This window comes from Oncorhynchus clarkii, unplaced genomic scaffold, assembly GCF_045791955.1.
Source record: "Oncorhynchus clarkii lewisi isolate Uvic-CL-2024 unplaced genomic scaffold, UVic_Ocla_1.0 unplaced_contig_3853_pilon_pilon, whole genome shotgun sequence".
Lineage (NCBI taxonomy): Eukaryota > Metazoa > Chordata > Actinopteri > Salmoniformes > Salmonidae > Oncorhynchus > Oncorhynchus clarkii.
Genome location: NW_027258676.1, coordinates 39,440 through 59,842, shown reverse-complemented (window position 1 = coordinate 59,842; position 20,403 = coordinate 39,440). Strand labels below are relative to the sequence as shown.

Here is a 20,403-nt window from a genome sequence, read left to right as displayed (position 1 = left end):
CTGCTGTTAGTAATGATTATTACAGGAATTCCCTGTAAAGCGCTCCTCGGTGTGCGGCAAACAGTAATGCGTTTGAGTCGTTACATTATACGGCTAAAGTAAGTCATGCAACATTATAGATAAGACACATATATAAAATGTATCTTAAAATATAAATGAACATTAAAATGTGTTCTAATTGTGTGATGGAATTTGACCATGTAGCTCCAATTATACACACACATCCAACATTATACACACATATCAGCTAGCCTACATGGAACGTCTGATGGGCCAGGTTTACAAATACTTCTGAGTCTTGGTGAAATGACTCAGCATACAGAGAAGTGAAATCAGGCAACAACAACAATAACAAAACTGTCTGCCTTTCATCTCTCCAACATTCATACTGCACTCTGGATGGCAATTGTACACAAAACCAATCATTGCATATGTTCTTCCCACAAGAAAGAGGTTTCAACCCATCGACAGTCCAAAAGCAGCCAGATGTAGTAAATATGCCCAGGACCATTCACAACATGCTGGTGGAATGTAACCTGACCAGGAGACTAGCAGAGCATCTGCAGTGCACAAGACTTTAGCAAGGGGCCCCACAAACTATACAGACTTGCTAGTGAGCGCTTCTGTTTGGCATTTCTCATCAACTGTCAACAGACCGAAGAATGTCAAGCAAACAGTGGCAGCCACATAAAAATGTCAGTTTGTTAGCACAGCATACTGCGTGCCTAGCAAAGTCTTAAAGTGATCCATTCCATTTAAAGAAGGCTGGTGCCTGTGGCTGCCTGGCCGGGGCAAATATAAGTGGATGTGAACTACAAGGACAGCAGTTATTCAGACAGGAGTCTGGCAGTGGCGCTGTTAAGATGGGGAAGGTTGGGTTAGGACATTAGGTAGAGTGTAACACTGTTCCCTCTAACATAACATGCTGACTTAAAAAAATACCTTAATAAAATGCATTTGATAGATTGGTACTCATGTCGTCACACCAAATCTTTTTTGGATGCCAACTGGTTTCAATTGATTATGTTTGGGGCCTGCAGCGCTACATCTACCTCCAACAAGACCTGCCATTCACATGGTTATACAGTAATATAAACAAGGTGGTTAAAGATATTTCTCATTTCTTGATTTATTTTTTTCCCAGTTTTTAAATAGTACATTCCTTCAAAAATACATGTATTTTCAGTCAGACAGAGACTGACCGGCAGGCTTTAGCAAAGTATACAATTGGGGTCGTTGACCTAGCAGCCTTCTACCATTGATTTTCTGCAGATTATGTGTGTGAATATTATACAACAACAAGTGCCTTGAAACTGAGAAGAAAAAAAAAGTTACATTTTGTCATCTAAATAGTCTTTGGGTGTGAAAAACCAGTGAAGGAAAGTTTCATAGGTGAAGGTGGTAAGCTATACAATGACACTCTATTCAATGTGATAAGAGAACAAGTTCCCTAAATCATCTAATACAAACCTAATTGAAAATGTCCCTTTTAAGCGACGGTCATGATTAAATACAACTCAGGTCTTGATCATCACCCGTCTAGAAAAACAGTTCTATAAAAAGCTTGACTTTAAGAAACAAGACGCATAGTTTAAAGTGATGCTAAGTTCACTAGTCCAATGCACACAGACAATTCCAGCATAGAAAAAGATGATCTGTCCAGTTCCTACTTCCTACTTCCTGCGTCTGAAAGGGATGGAGAAAAGAAGTGTAATTTGTCATCAGCAGTTGATTAGTCAATACTATGAAAACATGCAATGTTGTCAGTCAAAATCCCTACTGGAATGTGATATAAATTCTCACTTCTGATAGCCATTCTGGAGACCAAGAGCTGAGCTTGTGCTTGCCACTGGTGCCTGTTGGGAGAAAACATTGTATACCTTTATGAGTAGGTATCATTACAATATCTAATAGCCGTTTTACTCCAGCCGAGGTGAATGAGTGATGGACAGTAGTGGGGACAGCTTACCCTGTTCTCTCTGTCGTTCCAATTCATCTTGTTCCCATTATGTTGTCCTGAACCGTCTCCCGATGACCTCCTCTTACGACTTCATGGAACAGAAAATATTCACATCAGGACTCTGAATGACCTACACTAAAAACATAGCCAACTATTATTTCAAGAAGAGGAGACAGTGAGGCAATATGTCCTCATCTCAACAGAAGATGATTTCTGATAGGGTTGCAAAAGTTCTCCAGAAATACCACTTGGAATATTCCTGGAAATAAGCACAAAATACAGAATCATGCAAACAGGATTTCTGGAAACCTAGAAATGTTGGGAAAGTTACCAGAATTTTGCAACGCTACACGCAATCTGTCAAAGCGCCTGCATAATAACTGATGGGTTGGCCAATGGGCATACCTTGAAACAGTTGGGCATTCCTGACGAAGCGTTTCGATGTCTGTGAACTGCACGGCTTGTCCTCCACCTCTCGTTCTGAACACGTCTCCCTGAAGAGGTAGACAACTATCAGATTAAGAGATGCACCACGCAGAAAGACTCAAAGTGAGGGATACAAATGCATTTCCCTCCACATGTAAATCAGGTACAGTGCATTAGGTAAGTATTCAGACCTCACAACTTTCCCCACATTTTGTTACAGCCTTATTCTAAAAAGGATTAAGAAAAAAAAAACTAAAATCTATACACAATACCCCAAAATGACAAAGAACAGTTTATTAAATTTTAAATAAGTATTCAGACCCTTTGCCACAAGACTCGAAATTGAGCTCAGGTGCATCTTGTTTCCATTGATCATCCTTGAGAAGTTTCTACAACTTGGAGTCCACCTGTTGTAAATTCAATTGATTGGACATGATTTGGAAAGGCGCACACACCTGTGAAGTTTGGAACCACTAAGACTCCAAACTGAGCAATTGGGGGAGAAGAGCCTTTGTCAAGGAGGTGACCAAGAACCTGATGGTAACTCTGAAAGAGCTCCAGAGTTCCTCTGAGGAGATGGGAGAACCTTCCAGAAGGACAACCATCTCTGCAGTACTCCACCAATCAGACCTTTATGGTAGTGGCCAGACGGAAGCCACTCCTCAGTAGAAGGCACAAGACAGCCTGCTTGGAGTTTGCCAAAAGGCACCTAAAGGACTCTCAGACCATGAGAAACAAGATTCTCTGCTCTTATGAAACCAAGATTGAACTCTTTGGCCTGAATGCCAAGAGTCAGATATGGAGAAAACCTGGCACCCTCCCTACGGTGAAGCATGGTGGTGGCAGCATCATGTTGTGGGGATGTTTGTAGCGTCATACCCAAGAAGACGAGGGTGTAATCGCTTCCAAAAAGGTGCAAAGTACCGAGTAAAGGGTCTGAATACTTATGTAAATGTATCCGGAGAATTATTATTATTTTTTTAAATACATCTGCAGAAACCTGGTTTTGCTTTGTCATTATGGGGTATGGTGTCTAGATTGATGAGGGGAAAAACTATTTAATCTACTTTTGAATAAGGTTGTAACGTAACAAAATGTGGAAAAAGTCAAGGGGTCTGAACACTTTCCGAACGCACTGTACATGGCTGTAGCAGTAGAAATCTCTATTTCTGTTTGAAACATTATTACTACGACTCATTGTTCAGGTAGCCAGATCATTCAATAGTAGTCAGAAAGATTCAAACCAAGAAGGTGAAAAAGTCTAAAATATGAGACAGAAACAAGAGAGAGACACCAATTGAGGAAATGGATTTTTCCTTTTTTTTTTTTACCTTGATCAGTTTGGTCTGAATCTCCCCATCGGAGGCAAGCTCCTGATGCGTGAGAACATACTTGTGGCATTTAGACAGAGCTTTCTCGCTGGCCGCTGACACTTTGATTGCATTGGGTATGATTGGCTGCATCACCGTGTCTAAATCCAAATTAGAGAGTGGTTTGTGATCTACCCATCGCTGCCCACCCGCTGAGTGTGAGCGTCTGTGGTGCGGGCGAATCGGTGTCCCCGTGGTCTGGTGGGTCCCATTTAAAACAGGGAGGAAAAGATCAAATCAGGGAATTATTGACAGTTGTGGTGTTAAGGGCCATTGGGTTAGTAGTAGCAGCGTCTATGGCGGACCGGCGACAGGCGTTAGTGTGGGTAGAGTGGGCTGGCAGAACACAGGCGTTAGTGTGGGTAGAGTGGGCTGGCAGAACACAGGCGTTAGTGTGGGTAGAGTGGGCTGGCAGAACATAAAGCCCATGGTTTTGGACAATCCTCTATGCTGTAGAGGTTCAAATAAAAGATATGGAGATAATTTTCTAAAAACCCTTCCTGTAAGCTTGGCTAATAGAAGACCAATGACAAGTATGCTGTAAGTCAATATACAGTGGCAAGTAGGTGAACCCTTTGGAATTACCTGGATTTCTGCATTAATTGGTTTTCAAATTTGATCTGATCTTCATCTAAGTCACAACAATAGACAGTGTGCTTAAACTAATAACTATTGTTTTTTTTGTCTATTTGAATACATCATTTAAACATTCAGTGAGGGTTGGAAAAAGTATGTGAACCCCAAGGCTAATGACTTCTCCAAAAGCTAAATTGGAGTCAGCTAACCTGGAGTCCAATCAATGAGATGTTGGTTAGAGCTGCCTTGCCCTATAAAAAAAAGTTTAAAAAAAAAATAGAGTTTGCTATTCAGAAGAAACATTGCCTGATGTGATCCATGCCTCGAACAAAAGAGATCTCAGAAGACCTAAGATTAAGAATTGTTAACCTGCATAAAGCTGGAAATGGTTACAAAAGTATCTCTAAAAGCCTTGATGTTCATCAGTCCACGGTAAGACAAAATGTCTATAAATGGAGAAAGTTCAGCACTGTTGCTACTCTCCCTAGGAGTGGCAGTCCTGCAAAGATGACTGCCAGAGCACAGCGCAGAATACTCAATGAGGTTAAGAAGAATCCTAGAGTGTCAGCTAAAGACTTCCAGAAATCTCAGGAACATGCTAACATCTGAAGAGTCCAAAAGACTACTTGGATGTTCCACAGCGCTACTGGCAAAATATTCTGTGGACAGATGAAACTAAAGTTGTTTGGAAGGAACACACAACACTATGTGTGGAGAAAAAAAATATGCACAGCAACATGAAAACCTCATCCCAACTGTAAAGTATGGTGAAGGGAGCCTCATGGTTTGATGCTGCTTTTCTGCCTCAGGGCCTGGACAGCTTGCTATCAGACAGAACAATTAACTCAAGTTATCAAGACTTGTTGCAGGAGAATGTAAGGCTATCTGTCTGCCAATTGAAGGTCAACAGAAGTTGGGTGATGCAACAGGACAACGACCCAAAACACAGAAGTAAATCAACAACAGAATGGCTTCAACAGAAGAAAATACACCTTCTGGTCTGGCCCAGTCAGAGTCCTGACCTCAACCTGATTGAGATGCAGTGGCATGACCTCAAGAGAGCAGTTCACACCAGACATCACAAGAATATGTCTGAACTGAAACAGTTTTGTAAAGAGGAATGTTCCAAAATTCCTCCTGACCGTTGTGCAGGTCTGAGCCGCAACTACAGAAAACATTTGGTTGAGGTTATTGCTTCCAAAGGAGGGTCAACCAGTTATTAAATCTAAGGGTTCACATACTTTTCCCACCCCGCACTGTGAATGTGTACAGTGTGTTCAATGAAAAGTATAATTGTTTGTGTTAAAGCAGACGGTTGTATATATGATCAATTTATGCAGAAATCCAGGTATTTCACATACTTTCTCTTGTCACTGTATATACACATTAGCTGCCAACATTATGATTGAAACCAGGTTAGATATGAGTTTTACAGCAGCAATCTACAGCATTATGAATGGATTGTTTCATAAGAGTATTATTAGTACTTGGTAGTTGATTAGGATCCCCATTAGCTTAAGCAGCTACTCTTCCTGGGGTACACAAATAGTCTGAGGAGATGTGTGAATATTGTATATGTGAAAGTGCTGAAAAATGTTACCTACTGTAGATAATACAGCCTGCACTAGGGGACATGGTAACATAACATGGGAGGATGATAAATGTGATGAGAGGACACCCTGGTTATCAGTCCTGTGGTGGCCATTACAGACAACCAAACACACACATCAAGCAGCTATTGATGCAATTCTGCAGGTTGATTATTTAAGGATCTACAAGCATAGCAGAACTAGCTACGGTACATCTACACACATACGAACACACAGATTAAAGCCTACAGGACTACATGCATAGCAGATCTAACTACTGTGATGATACCAGCGTCGCAATTTTTTGTTTCCATGGCAAAAATTAAAACACGAAACAGACCAAACTCTTCGGGCTTTAAAAACCTGCTATATGGTAATATTGTGTTTAGTTTTCTTGCCATGATACTAACGAGTATCGATACTGGTATCAGCCTGGTCCTAATAGCTAGCACATGTACAGTAGGTAAGTATACAAACCAAGCAGCTACAGTTCTATCCGGGTCTAGGGTGTAGTTCTATCCGGGTCTAGGGTGTAGTTCTATCCGGGTCTAGGGTGTAGTTCTATCCTAGGGTGTAGTTCTATCCTCGGGTCTAGGGTGTAGTTCTATCCTCGGGTCTAGGGTGTAGTTCTATCCTCGGGTCTAGGGTGTAGTTCTATCCTCGGGTCTAGGGTCTAGTTCTATCCTCGGGTCTAGGGTCTAGTTCTATCCTCGGGTCTAGTTCTATCCTCGGGTCTAGTTCTATCCTCGGGTCTAGGGTGTAGTTCTATCCTCGGCTCTAGTTCTATCCTCGGGTCTAGGGTGTAGTTCTATCCTCGGGTCTAGGGTGTAGTTCTATCCTCGGGTCTAGGGTGTAGTTCTATCCTCGGGTCTAGGGTGTAGTTCTATCCAGGTTTACAAGCACGGCAGATCCAGCTACTTAAAGTTTACCTCCTGATTTCCAAGACACAGATTAAGCCAAAAGCAGGACTATTGCTTCATCTTTGTCTGGGAAACCAGTCCCTTAGAGTGAAATTCTAACACACACTAACCCTCGAGCTTGACTCTACGTCTAGCCCATGTGTGTGGCTGGGGCCCGGAGCCTCTGTCTCAGGGGCCCATCGCTGGCCTCTCCTGCGGCCCACACTGCTGCTTCCGTATGGGGTCGCTGTTCCGTACGCGCCGGGTGTCCCGGGAGGGTCCCTACCTATGGGGAACCTCTGCTCCCACTCAGAGATGACGGAGGCTACTGAGAGACTACCAGCAGAGGAGGAGGGTGGGAGGGGGTGGCACTGAGCTGTGCTGACCTGGGGGTGGTAGCAGGAGGGAGTCTGGGAGTATTATATGAAGGCTGTAGCATCTCCAACAGTGTAGATAACATTGTAACAAATAGAACCAACACAATGCCCTATTCTACATGACAGACAAATCATCTGTTCTACAGCATACAAGTTTCTATCTGAACACTGTAATGTCACAAATGTCAGCAGCGTGAAACAGAGGACAACACATGCAGGTGGCCAGTAACGGTGAGACAGCAGAGTAATAGTACATGTGGTCTGATGACACAGCACCTGCTTAGTAGACAGACTCATACATCTTCAACCCACCATGCAACACAACAGTCCATCAACATTAGAATAGTTCCACAGTCAATATCCACTACAATAACGTCAAATCAATCATTTATAGATGGAGAGAGAATGACAGAGCGAGGGGGAGAAAGCGATGCAGTAACAACTCACGGGCAGTGGCGAGCGAGATCTCTTCTCAGGGGCGCGAGGCTGGTCCTTCTCCCGGGAGTTCCTCTGGGGCTTGTCTGGGGGTGGTGGGGGACGCTGCTGCTCTGAGGTGGCGCTGTTGTTGCTCTCTGATACGATGGCCTTCAGCTGCTTCAGCTTCTCATCCTTCACCCACAGCTTGTTCTGCATCTCCAGCTGCTTGGCGTTCACACGACGCTCCTGAGGTCGCAAGAGGAAGACCAATGTTAACTACACAACTTCAACTAAATGTAAGTAGCACTGAACTACAATAACCACCACACCTACCGTCAACTATGTTTATGACCCACAGTCTGGGGTTAGTGACCCCCTCACAGTCTGGGGTTAAGTGACCCCCTCACAGTCTGGGGTTAAGTGACCCCCTCACAGTCTGGGGTTAAGTGACCCCCTCACAGTCTGGGGTTAAGTGACCCCCTCACAGTCTGGGGTTAAGTGACCCCCTCACAGTCTGGGGTTAAGTGACCCCCTCACAGTCTGGGGTTAAGTGACCCCCTCACAGTCTGGGGTTAAGTGACCCCCTCACAGTCTGGGGTTAAGTGACCCCCTCACAGTCTGGGGTTAAGTGACCCCCTCACAGTCTGGGGTTAAGTGACCCCCTCACAGTCTGGGGTTAAGTGACCCCCTCACAGTCTGGGGTTAAGTGACCCCCTCACAGTCTGGGGTTAAGTGACCCCCTCACAGTCTGGGGTTAAGTGACCCCCTCACAGTCTGGGGTTAAGTGACCCCCTCACAGTCTGGGGTTAAGTGACCCCCTCACAGTCTGGGGTTAAGTGACCCCCTCACAGTCTGGGGTTAAGTGACCCCCTCACAGTCTGGGGTTAAGTGACCCCCTCACAGTCTGGGGTTAAGTGACCCCCTCACAGTCTGGGGTTAAGTGACCCCCTCACAGTCTGGGGTTAAGTGACCCCCTCACAGTCTGGGGTTAAGTGACCCCCTCACAGTCTGGGGTTAAGTGACCCCCTCACAGTCTGGGGTTAAGTGACCCCCTCACAGTCTGGGGTTAAGTGACCCCCTCACAGTCTGGGGTTAAGTGACCCCCTCACAGTCTGGGGTTAGTGACCCCCTCACAGTCTGGGGTTAGTGACCCCCTCACAGTCTGGGGTTAGTGACCCCCTCACAGTCTGGGGTTAGTTAGCAGCTTAGTGACCAGATCTATTGAAAGAGTGGAGGGAGGGCTGAGTGATTAGAGGGAGGGCTGGGGGGGAGGAGGGTAACACTCCACTTACACACTCCTTCTCCCACTGGTGTTTGGTGTCAGACACCATGCCCTGCATGCGTGCCTCCATGCGCTTCCTCTCGGACAGCTCCCGCTGCAGCCTCTGCTCACGGCTCTCCAGCTCCTGCTGCAGCGACCGCTTGTCCCCCTCATAGATATTGGTGGTCTTCTGAAGAATGTCAATCTGAGAGGGGTGGGCATAAGGCATTAAAAGGTATGTAAAAAGTTCAGGATCATTTTCTAAATGAGTTCAATTAGGATGTACGAATGCATGGGTTTCTGTGAAATGTAGCTGAGGAGAGGCGGGGGGGAGGAGAGAACGAGGCGGGGGAGAACGAGGTGGGGGAGAGGAGAGAAGAGAAGAGAGATGGAGGAATGAGACTTCACCTTGTATTCCAGCATTTTGGATTTCTTCTCCAGCCGATCCATCTCATTCTTCTGGTTGAACATGATCTTGTCCTTCTCCCCTAGTTTACCCCGCTGTTCTTGGATAAAGGTCTCCTTGGCCACCAGATGGCCATCAAACTCCTGGAGCATGGATTTCAGTGTGTTGGCTGTTGGTAAGGGGGGAAAGGAATGGAAATGAATCCATTGGTACAAATGGAACTTTACTCTTGTCCACTAAAGGTAGACAATATGTTTACACTAACTAAACATTTACGTATAGCAAAACATGCCCCAAGAAAAGCCAGATAAACATCAAAAGACAATGATTCATTTAAACAGAGGACGTCTATGACATTTCAAACGATAGGAGACTAAATGTGCAGCTCTAAAGCCCTTAAGACGTTGCTGAAGCAGCAGCTACTCTTCCTGGAGTCAACACAGAACATTAACAGACAACAAAACTACAGTACATACATTTAAAATAGGAGGTCCTGTACTGACAAAATACCCTTAATTAGGTCTATAGTGGCCTGGTCCGTACCAGTTCTGGTGTACTGCTCAGTGATCATCTGGCGGATGCGGTGCCTCCTCTCCAGCACCTCTATGAGGCGGGGCAGGATCTGCTCATCGGTGGGGTCCACCAACTCACAGGCAGGCAGGGCCGGCAGGCTGTCCAGGAGCTGGTTCAGCACCGAGCCATCCTCTGGAAGATCAGTGAAGAACAGATTAACTTGACTTAACATTAGTGCTGGCTGAGGTGGTGGTCATGTTATAACCATCCAATGTAAAATCAGATGCTTTAAAATGAGATGTGAAAGCATTCCTGCTTTGTAGCTAGCTAGCTAGATATATCTCTGTGTGTGATTATGTGTGTGTACATACCGGTGTTGTTGGATCCCCCAGGGCGCTCCTCCTGGCGTCGTGACAACTCGTCTCTGAAGGCCTGGTTCCGGTGTCTCCGCCCTGCCGCCAGGCTGCAAATGGGCCTGTCCACCGGCCGCGCCACCTCAACCTCCTGGGTCAACTCCGCAAAGCGCATGACCAACTGAAGAACACACACACGGTTACGTCTGGTTGATATTTCCCTTACTTAGGGCTTGGGATCTAACTCAGATCAGTTACCATGGTTTCTTGGGGCTGTTATTGGGCTCTAACTCAGATCAGTTACCATGGTTTCTTGGGGCTGTTATTGGGATCTAACTCAGATCAGTTACCATGGTTTCTTGGGGCTGTTATTGGGATCTAACTCAGATCAGTTACCATGGTTTCTTGGGGCTGTTATTGGGATCTAACTCAGATCAGTTACCATGGTTTCTTGGGGCTGTTATTGGGATCTAACTCAGATCAGTTACCATGGTTTCTTAGGGCTGTTATTGGGCTCTAACTCAGATCAGTTACCATGGTTTCTTCATAGTCGTCAGCTTTAGGGTTGACACACACAACCATGCGTACTTTCCCTTCACCGTCAAAATAGTTCTTGAACAGATGAGTGACTTTAGAGTCTCTGTAAGGAACCATCTGAAACAAAAACACACAGTATCATTGTGTTACTTTATGACATAATATCAGTGCTCGACTCATCTGGTCTACAGTTTTATCAAGTACACAGAGATTCATTCAAAATGACCAACCCGGTTTGTTCCACACATCTGGTTCTCTCGGAGGACTTCTATACAGGTGCGTAAGGTCATCAGGGACTGGTTGATGTTGCCTAGGGAAAGAGTGGAGATGGCAGGTAAAGATGGGTGCATGTTGTGAAGTCAGTAGGTCAGTACTAGTCTGGGTACCCGTCTGTTTAGCCATGATTCCCCTCCTGTCATGCTAAACATGTGGCATATGACACAGAGCACAAGGAGTGGAATGTTAGCTAAACAGACTGGTTCCCAGGCTAGGTCAGTGGTGCTGTTAGACAAACAGAATGTTAGCTAAACAGACTGGTCCCCAGGCTAGGTCAGTGATGCTGTTAGACAAAGAATGTTAGCTAAACAGACTGGTCCCCAGGCTAGGTCAGTGATGCTGTTAGACAAACAGAATGTTAGCTAAACAGACTGGTCCCCAGGCTAGGTCAGTGGTGCTGTTAGACAAACAGAATGTTAGCTAAACAGACTGGTACCCAGGTTAGGTCAGTGATGCTGTTAGACAAACAGAATGTTAGCTAAACAGACTGGTCCCCAGGCTAGGTCAGTGGTGCTGTTAGACAAACAGAATGTGAGCTAAACAGACTGGTCCCCAGGCTAGGTCAGTGGTGCTGTTGGACAAACAGAAAAGTAAAGGATTTTTCTATGGGTCCTACGTTGTCAGCTCACCTGCTTCCCGGAGGCGGCTGCCCTCTGCTTTAGTCCTGCTGGTGCGTTCACTCCCTGCCAGGTCCACCAGACACAGCTGGCTGACAGTCACCTGGTTCTTGTCCTGTAACACAGCCAGGCTATCAGAGGCTAGGCTATCAGAGGCTAGCACTAGTTGACATCCATGTGGTCCAGTGATAGCTGTTAGCATGCCTGCTCTGCATTGGGTCTTCTAGTGAAACATACATAAGCTAACACAGCGTCTACTAGTGACGGAGCAACATATATATATTGTGCTAGCTCACATAGTATTTAAAGGATGTTTGTGTTTGTTATCTTAAGGTTAGGTCAAGGCAGGGATGGAGAGTACGCCAAGCCACTGAGCCCAGGCAAGTACTGGTCACACCAGGCTGGTAGAACATTTTCCCAACTAGCCTCCCGGCTAGTGACATCTTGTATTTTCAGATATCGCATGGCACAGATAGTAAACCCAGGCTACTAAAAAAAAATGTGGTGTACTAGCCTGGCTGGCCAGTGCCCAAAATCCTTGTTCCACCCCTGGGTCAAGGTAGTGGATTTTGTCTTCACTTCTATATGAAGAACTGTATCGGCAAGATATAAAGATGCAAGGTTCAAGTCACCTGCAGAATGTGGTCTCCATCTGCGTCCAGCGGAGCTTGTGCCAGTTTGACAATAAACACACTGTGAGAGCGACTGGACTCGCGGTTCAGCTGAGTATCGGCAATCCTCCTTTTCTTTTGGCCTGGACAGAAGTAAATACTGTAGACTAATACAGAGGGGGAAAAAATAGTTTTCCTTCAAAAGAAATGACTAAAATCCCACTCACCCCGCCAAAACACTTCGAAGGCTTCCTCTGTGGACTTCACCTCGACCTCTGTGCATCCCGACACATACATGTTGTGGTTCTGGTCCTCACGTAAAATCTTTGATTGAGGCGGTCTGCAACCGTGGAGAGCAACAATACGGTTAACCACCACACAGCCTACAACAAATAAACCAGACTATAACCACAAGCAAAAAGTCAACATGACGATGTTAAAACAACGGTTATGACTGCTCAAAACAGTCAAGGGGTAAAAGACATGCATTATGTCAAGCTTCCCAGCCGCAGCACAGATCAGTTTCCCCACAGCCATTCAGGGACGTGTTAACACCAATCTCATGATAATCAGCAGAGTTTAAAAACACTACCTCTACAAAGGCAACCAGAGACAGAGGGATAAAAGCAATACGACATGTTTAAATGTATATACTATATAATAACACCACATACCATACGCATTATATGCAGGGTTCTAGATTGGGAGGGGATGATGGTACCATACGCATTACACGCAGGGTTCTAGATTGGGAGGGGATGATGGTACCATACGCATTACACGCAGGGTTCTAGATTGGGAGGGGATGATGGTACCATACGCATTACACGCAGGGTTCTAGATTGGGAGGGGATGATGGTACCATACGCATTACACGCAGGGTTCCTACATTGGGAGGGGATGTAGTTAGGGGATATGGAGGGATGATGGTACCATACGCATTACACGCAGGGTTCTAGATTGGGAGGGGATGATGGTACCATACGCATTACACGCAGGGTTCTAGATTGGGAGGGGATGATGGTACCATACGCATTACACGCAGGGTTCCTACATTGGGAGGGGATGTAGTGGAGGGATGATGGTACCATACGCATTACACGCAGGGTTCTAGATTGGGAGGGGATGATGGTACCATACATATTACACGCAGGGTTCCTACATTGGGAGGGGATGTAGTGGAGGGATGATGGTACCATACACATTATACACAGGGTTCCTACATTGGGAGGGGATGATGGTACCATATGCATTATACACAGGGTCCCTACATTGGGAGGGGATGTAGTTACACGGGGTTCTAGGGATGATGGTACCATACACATTATACACAGGGTTCCTACATTGGGAGGGGATGATGGTACCATATGCATTATACACAGGGTCCCTACATTGGGAGGGGATGTAGTGGAGGGATGATGGTACCATACACATTATACACAGGGTCCCTACATTGGGAGGGGATGTAGTGGAGGGATGATGGTACCATACACATTATACACAGGGTTCCCTCATTGGGAGGGGATGATGGTACCATATGCATTATACACAGGGTCCCTACATTGGGAGGGGATGTAGTGGAGGGATGATGGCTAGATAATTCTGCCATGTTTCTCTACGTTTAAACTGTATACACTTAGCCTGGGACCAGATATATGACACTGCTTCAAAGGTGAAACAAAGCTAGTTGATCAGTGTGGTCCCAGGCTAGTTTCACACTGACCACGTACATCAACTCAGGGTTCTGTAGAGGTGTGCCTCCACCGGGTCGCCTAACAAAACATTTCACATCTCTAACCTACAATACATCTTACATTGACTGGTGCATTCTGAACACTAAAATTAACTGTAGAAGATACAAATGACAGGAAAGACCACTCTGGCAGAATGATTTACTGGTCTCCCTTTACATATCTTTTTCATTAAATTACACAAAAATACATAACTACTGGTAACACAAAGCCTGGACTTACTTGGGTCGTATGGGGTCTATTGGCGTGTCTTCCAGCAGATCGTAGATGTAGTTATTGTATATTTCTATGTAGGATACAAACACACTGTAGCAGCTGTCCTCGTCAACTCCCTCACATTTGCAAGCCTCCTCTGGACTGATCATGTCTGCGAACTCTGGGTCAGGTTTTTGCCTTAAGGACAGAACCAACACAAAACCTCAGTCTCAAACCAACTTCAACAATCAAGAAAGTGCCATTTCCAATATCATTTCAACAGGTTGTCTTTATGTCATCCAAATAGTCTCTGAAACACTAAAATCAATGCATGAAAGATGTCAATAACCTAGCATTTACATCGGAGGGTGATCACAAATGTGTGCAGGAAACATGTTTGGCTTATAAAACCCATGCATACTTTGAGGACGGTGTTTTGGGCACGGTGGACTGTTGATTTGATTCTCTCTTCTGTCTCTCCAGGAGAGCGTCCACCTGACCTTGGATCTCCATGCCATTCTTGTCGTCCGTCCTAAACACCTGCGAGATTGAACATTTGAAAGCTAGACGTATAGGGATTAGCGCCCAATTTAACACTTGGAGAACCTGAAATTCAAATAGTAAAATAATACTGGCTTTTTTGCACATATTTGCTGTTGAATAAAAAGGCCAACTCAAAGTTAAGTCTCTCACAAGCACTTGATTGGCTAGTGCACCAACACATTCAGTTCAATGTATACATCTCTGATGAAAAGACAAGGACAAAAGCATACAATGATGCTCTGTAGGAACAGAGTTGTACACCCAGAGATATGACAGAAAATAAGTCTTACAAATCTCTTGGCCTGTAATGGACCGATGCTGTTGAATAGCATGTCCAGAGAGCGGGGGAGGAGACCACCTTCTCCTGGAGAGCCTGTCATGGTAAACGTCTTTCCACTGCCTGTGACGCCATAAGTGAAAAGCAATCCTATGGACAGCAAAGAAAAACAAAAATCACCGCTCAACACCCCGTCGAAAACTAATACTTTAAAAACGTGTGCGTTATTAAAAATAAATGAGCAGTTTCGCTCACTTACCATTCTTGCAGTGAATGAGGTCATCCACAAGTGGTTTGGCAACATCCTCAAACAACTCTATTTGGGAGGTTTGAATTCCAAACACTTTTTTAAAGGAGTACTGAGTCTGTGAAAGAAAGCACGTTCATTATGAGATGACATCATAGAGAGACGGTCTATGAAAGAAAACACCATTATGAGATGACATCATAGAGACGGTCTATGAAAGAAAACACCATTATGAGATGACATCATAGAGAGAGAGAGTCTGAAAGAACACGTTTATTATGAGATGACATCATAGAGAGACGGTCTATGAAAGAAAACACCATTATGAGATGACATCATAGAGACGGTCTATGAAAGAAAACACTATTATGAGATGACATCATAGAGAGAGAGAGAGTCTGAAAGAACACGTTTATTATGAGATGACATCATAGAGAGACGGTCTATGAAAGAAAACACCATTATGAGATGACATCATAGAGAGAGAGAGAGTCTGAAAGAACACGTTTATTATGAGATGACATCATAGAGAGAGAGAGAGTCTGAAAGAACATGTTTATTATGAGATGACATCATAGAGAGACAGTCTATGAAAGAACACGTTCATTATGAGATGACACAGGAAGACGCATCATAGAGAGAGATGTAATGTAGTTACACCTGTACCTCTTTGTATTCCCCATTGCGGTTGGCTTTGATGCCATCAGGAGCATGCAGCTGAATGGTGGTGCTGCTGATCATTTCAATACAACACTCCTCATCTGTAGCTCCTAAAGGGCGGATACGGCAGTACACCTGCACACAGCAAATCACCACACTGTAAGACGTGTCATTCATTAGCTACGTATACATTATTTAGTCATTATCAACTTGCTTTTAGTAACTATTAATTGAGGTGACAGCTGACAGTGACCAACTTACACCAACTGGGTCTTTTTGTGTGTGGGATGTTTTCTTCAGGGGTGGCCTCCGTGGAGTTTTGCCCTTTCTGTGAAATGAATGAGGGGCATTTAGAGGTTGAGTAGCTACAGTACATTTACACAGTGATGGACTCGGAGAAAGTGGCTGAAAAAACAAAACAAAACACTGCAACAAGACATGGCTAGCATAACTAACACAGTTAGCTACAAATCCAGAAGACAGCAGATCCGACCCGCTTGCTTACAGCTGCACTAGGGTCAGACAGGGTTCCTGTGTAGATTAACATTTCAGTTAGTGCTAAACACAGCTGCTAGAATTCTGACTAGAACCACAAAACGTGATCATATTACTCCAGTGCTAAGCCTCTCTACACTGGCTACCTGTTAAGGCTAGGGCTGATTTCAAGGTTTTACTGCTAACCTACAAAGCAGTACCTGGGCTTGCTCCTACCCATCTTTCCAATTTGGTCCTGCCACACAGTCACAAGACGCAGGCCTCCCTACTGTCCCTAGAACATCTAAGCAAACAGCTGGAGGCAGGGCTTTCTCCTATAGAGATCCATTTTTATGGAATGGTCTGCCTATTCATTGTGAGAGACACAGACTCCGTCTCAACCTTTAAGTCGTTATTGAAGACCCACCTCTTCAGTAGGTCCTATGACTGAGTGTAGTCTGGCCCAGGAGCGAAGGTGAACAGAAAAGCACTGGAGCAACAAATTGCACTTGCTTTCTCTGTCTGGCCGGTTCCCCTCTCTCCACTGGGATTCTCTGCATCAAACCTTAGTGGTGTGGGGGCTGTGCCTTGTCAAAGTGGGAGGGGTTATATCCTGCCTGTTTGGCCGAGCATGCAGGTATCGTCGGACGAGGCCACAGTGTCTTCCGACCCCTCCGGTCTCAGCCTCCCATATTTATGCTGCAATAGTTTATGTGTCGGGGGGCTAGGGTCAGTCTGTTATATCTGGAGTATTTCTCCTGTCTGAATTTAAGTGTGCTCTCTCTAATCCTCTCTCGGAGGACCTGAGCCCTAGGACCATGCCTCAGGACTACCTGGCCTGATGACTCCTTGCTGTCAGAGACCTGGCCAGGTGGTGCCAGAATAACAACCTATCCCTCAACGTAACCAAGACTAAGGAGATTATTGTGGACTACAGGAAAAGGAGGACCGAGCACGTCCCCATTCTCATCGATGGGGCTGTAGTGGAGCAGGTTGAGAGCTTCATGTTCCTTGGTGTCGACATCAACAAACTAGAATGGTCCAAACACACCAAGACAGTCGTGAAGAGGGCACGACAAAGCCTATTCCCCCTCAGGAAACTAAAAAGATTTGGCATGGGTCCTGAGATCCTCAAAAAGGTTCTACAGCTGCAACATTGAGAGCACTGGTTGGATCGCTGCATGGTATGGCAATTGCTCGGCCTCTGACCGCAAGGCACTACAGAGGGTAGTGTGTACAGCCCAGTACATCACTGGGGCTAAGCTGCCTGCCATCCAGGACCTCTACACCAGGCTGTGTCTGAGGAAGGCCCTAAGAATTGTCAAAGACCCCAGCCATAGACTGTTCTCTAGGACAAAAAGGCTTCTCAACAGTTTTTACCCCCAAGCCATAAGACTCCTGAACAGGTAATCAAATGGCTACCCGGACTATTTGCATTGTTTGCCCCCAACCCCTCTTTTTACAGTGCTGCTACTCTGTTTATCATATATGCATAGTCACGTTAACTATACATTCATGTACATACTACCTCAATTGGGCCGACTAACCAGTGCTCCCGCACATTGGCTAACCTGGCTATCTGCATTGTGTCCCGCCACCCACCAACCCCTCTTTTACATACTGCTACTCTCTGTTCATTATATATGCATAGTCACTTTAACCATATCTACATACTACCTCAATTAGCCTGACTAACCGGTGTCTGTATGTAGCCGCGCTACTGTATATAGCCTGTCTATTTACTGTTGTTTTATTTCTTTACTTACCTATTGTTCAATAATTTTTTGCACTATTGGTTAGAGCCTCTAAGTAAGCATTTCACTGTAAGGTCTACACCGGTTGTATTCTGCACACGTGACAAATAAACTTTGATTTGTCCCCAGTCCACCTGGTCATGCTGCTGCTCCAGTTTCAACTGTTCTGCCTGCGGCTATGGAACCCTGACCTGTTCACTAGATGTGCTACCTGTCCCAGACCTGCTGTTATCAACTCTCTAGAGACAGCAGGAGCGGTAGAGATTGTTTTTTATATAACCTTTATTTAACCAGGTAGGCCGGTTGAGAACAAGTTTACAACTGCGACCTGGCCGCAGTTGTAAAGCAGTGCGACAAAAAACGGAGTTACAAATGGAATAAACAAACGTACAGCCAACAACACAATAGAAAAGGTCTACTATATACAGTGTGTGCAAATGAGAAGATTAGGGAGGTAAGGCAATAAATAGGCCGTAGTGACGAAGTAATTACAATTTAGCAATTAAACACTGGAGTGATAGATACTCTGAATGATCGGCTATGAAAAGCCAACTGACATTTACTCCTGAGGTGCTGACCTGTTGCACCCTCTACAACCACCATGATTATTATTATTTGACCCGGATGGTCCTTTATGAACATTTCAACATCTTGGCCATGTTCTGTTATAACCTCCACCTGGTTTCGGCCTTTCTAGGGAGTTTTTCCTAGCCACTGCTTCTACATCTGCATGGCTTGCTGTTTTGGGTTTTAGGCTGGTTTCTGTACAGCACTTTGTGATAATCTGATGTAAAAAAAGGGCCTTAGAAATACATTTGATTAATTGACCATGGAGTCAGCGCCAGATGTTTCTCGGAAAACTGTCCATTTCGTTTTCATGCTAGGTAGCAGAAGCCACAGCAGTCATTTTGGACTGGCAGTGTCAGCAAATCAACTCCTTTTCTTGTTCAACTTGACATGCCATTCCATAATGGCCGATGTGGCTACTACTAGCTAGCATTAGGACAGATGGCAGTTTACTTAAAACTAACCGTTGTTCAATCTTATCGGTGTAACTATTGGGATAATGGGACAATTCGGAGTACAAGGTATTTCTTCATTCCTGCATTGAGGTACCTTTCCGATATATCTTGCACTGTTTCCTAGTGCATTAAGCCACACAGTTAGCCTGTCAGACCCTGGTGTAGCTGTAAGCAAGCGGGTCGGATCTGCTGGCTACAAAATCAGCCCACCCTTCAGAAAAGTATACATGTTCAAGTCAAACTCGCAAACTGGCGTCTCAATTTATTGTGTTGGCTAACGTCTATGCATTATGTCGGAGTAGCTTGCTAAACTGGCGAACATTACATTCCACATGATACTTAGATATCACGCCATTGTGGCTAGTTAGTTATCAATGCAGGTTATCTGCCGGTTTAGTTAGCTAGAAGGCTAAAATGCTAACTGCTGGCTACCTTGTTCGCTATCGTTATTAAACTCCTTACGAATACAACCACAATCGTTAACGAATGGAAACGTTCCATAATAGTATTGTACTTACGCAGGTCTTTGCATTTTTAATGTTGCCTTTGTTTATCTTTCCCCTTAAGTTCGATGAGCTTCTTCAGTTTTTGAAAATTCCCTCTCGTGTGACGTCACGTAGGTGTTGGTGGTTTTGCGCCAATAAAAACGCAGACAGCTTAATCATTATGCGAAGGAAGCCCCGCCCCCACAGTTGTGTCGCCCCAAAGTACCTTCTTATCTGCCCTGACCGAACATATAGGATGAGCTGAGTGTGTGCTGCACACTTCTGCATTATATGTTAGGAATAAAACTAACCATATCTTCAATAATCATTCAATAAAAAACAATATTGTGTACAACGTATTTTTCAAGAAGATTGTGCGCCTATGATAAAATCCAAAGTGATCCTCTAGCCTACATGTGATTAATGAAATAAGAAAAACAAAGTGAGCTCTTCTTCAAATGTACTACAATGAGAAAACAGTGTTTGGAGTTTGCTGTAGGCCTAGTTCATGTGTTGCATTCACAGGATGTTTTTGCTCCCTAGTTTATTTCAAGGCAATACACAGACACCTTTTATTTATGAGAATTCACAATAAATAACATTTCAAAATATATGAACTAAAATGAGACAAGATTTACAGGAGCCAAAGAAAACGTTTATTGTGTAACGGAGAACTATAATGTCTTGGTGATGCTTTAAATAATACTGTACTTAACAGTTTACAGGAACGCGATCTGACATGTATCACTTGTATCTCTAAAAGGCACCTTCACTTTAGTAGCTGCCCATCATACATACTGTACACTT

At 44.6% G+C, this 20,403-nt stretch overlaps 1 protein-coding gene across 2 annotated transcripts; it reads right to left on the bottom strand.

Moving 5' to 3' along the window:
• Nucleotides 1-1,344: 1,344 nt before the first annotated feature.
• LOC139398189 (kinesin-like protein KIF23) lies at nucleotides 1,345-19,709 on the bottom strand. 2 transcript variants are annotated; one of them, XM_071144306.1, is made up of 23 exons: nucleotides 19,630-19,709; nucleotides 16,123-16,189; nucleotides 15,868-15,996; nucleotides 15,214-15,319; nucleotides 14,968-15,104; nucleotides 14,556-14,674; nucleotides 14,162-14,332; nucleotides 12,416-12,528; nucleotides 12,210-12,331; nucleotides 11,590-11,692; nucleotides 10,915-10,994; nucleotides 10,682-10,801; nucleotides 10,166-10,328; nucleotides 9,825-9,986; nucleotides 9,284-9,450; nucleotides 8,907-9,080; nucleotides 7,645-7,860; nucleotides 6,952-7,206; nucleotides 3,718-3,954; nucleotides 2,366-2,454; nucleotides 1,970-2,048; nucleotides 1,804-1,856; nucleotides 1,345-1,686 (listed from the first exon to the last, which is right to left on the bottom strand). In XM_071144306.1, the coding sequence occupies exons 1-23, from the start codon at nucleotides 19,641-19,643 to the stop codon at nucleotides 1,674-1,676; spliced, it is 2,889 nt and encodes a 962-aa protein (XP_071000407.1). In that variant the 5' UTR covers nucleotides 19,644-19,709; the 3' UTR covers nucleotides 1,345-1,673. The 2 variants fall into 2 exon arrangements, with proteins under 2 accessions (XP_071000407.1, XP_071000408.1); XM_071144307.1 differs by lacking the exon at nucleotides 6,952-7,206.
• Between the last annotated feature and the right edge of the window lie 694 nt (nucleotides 19,710-20,403).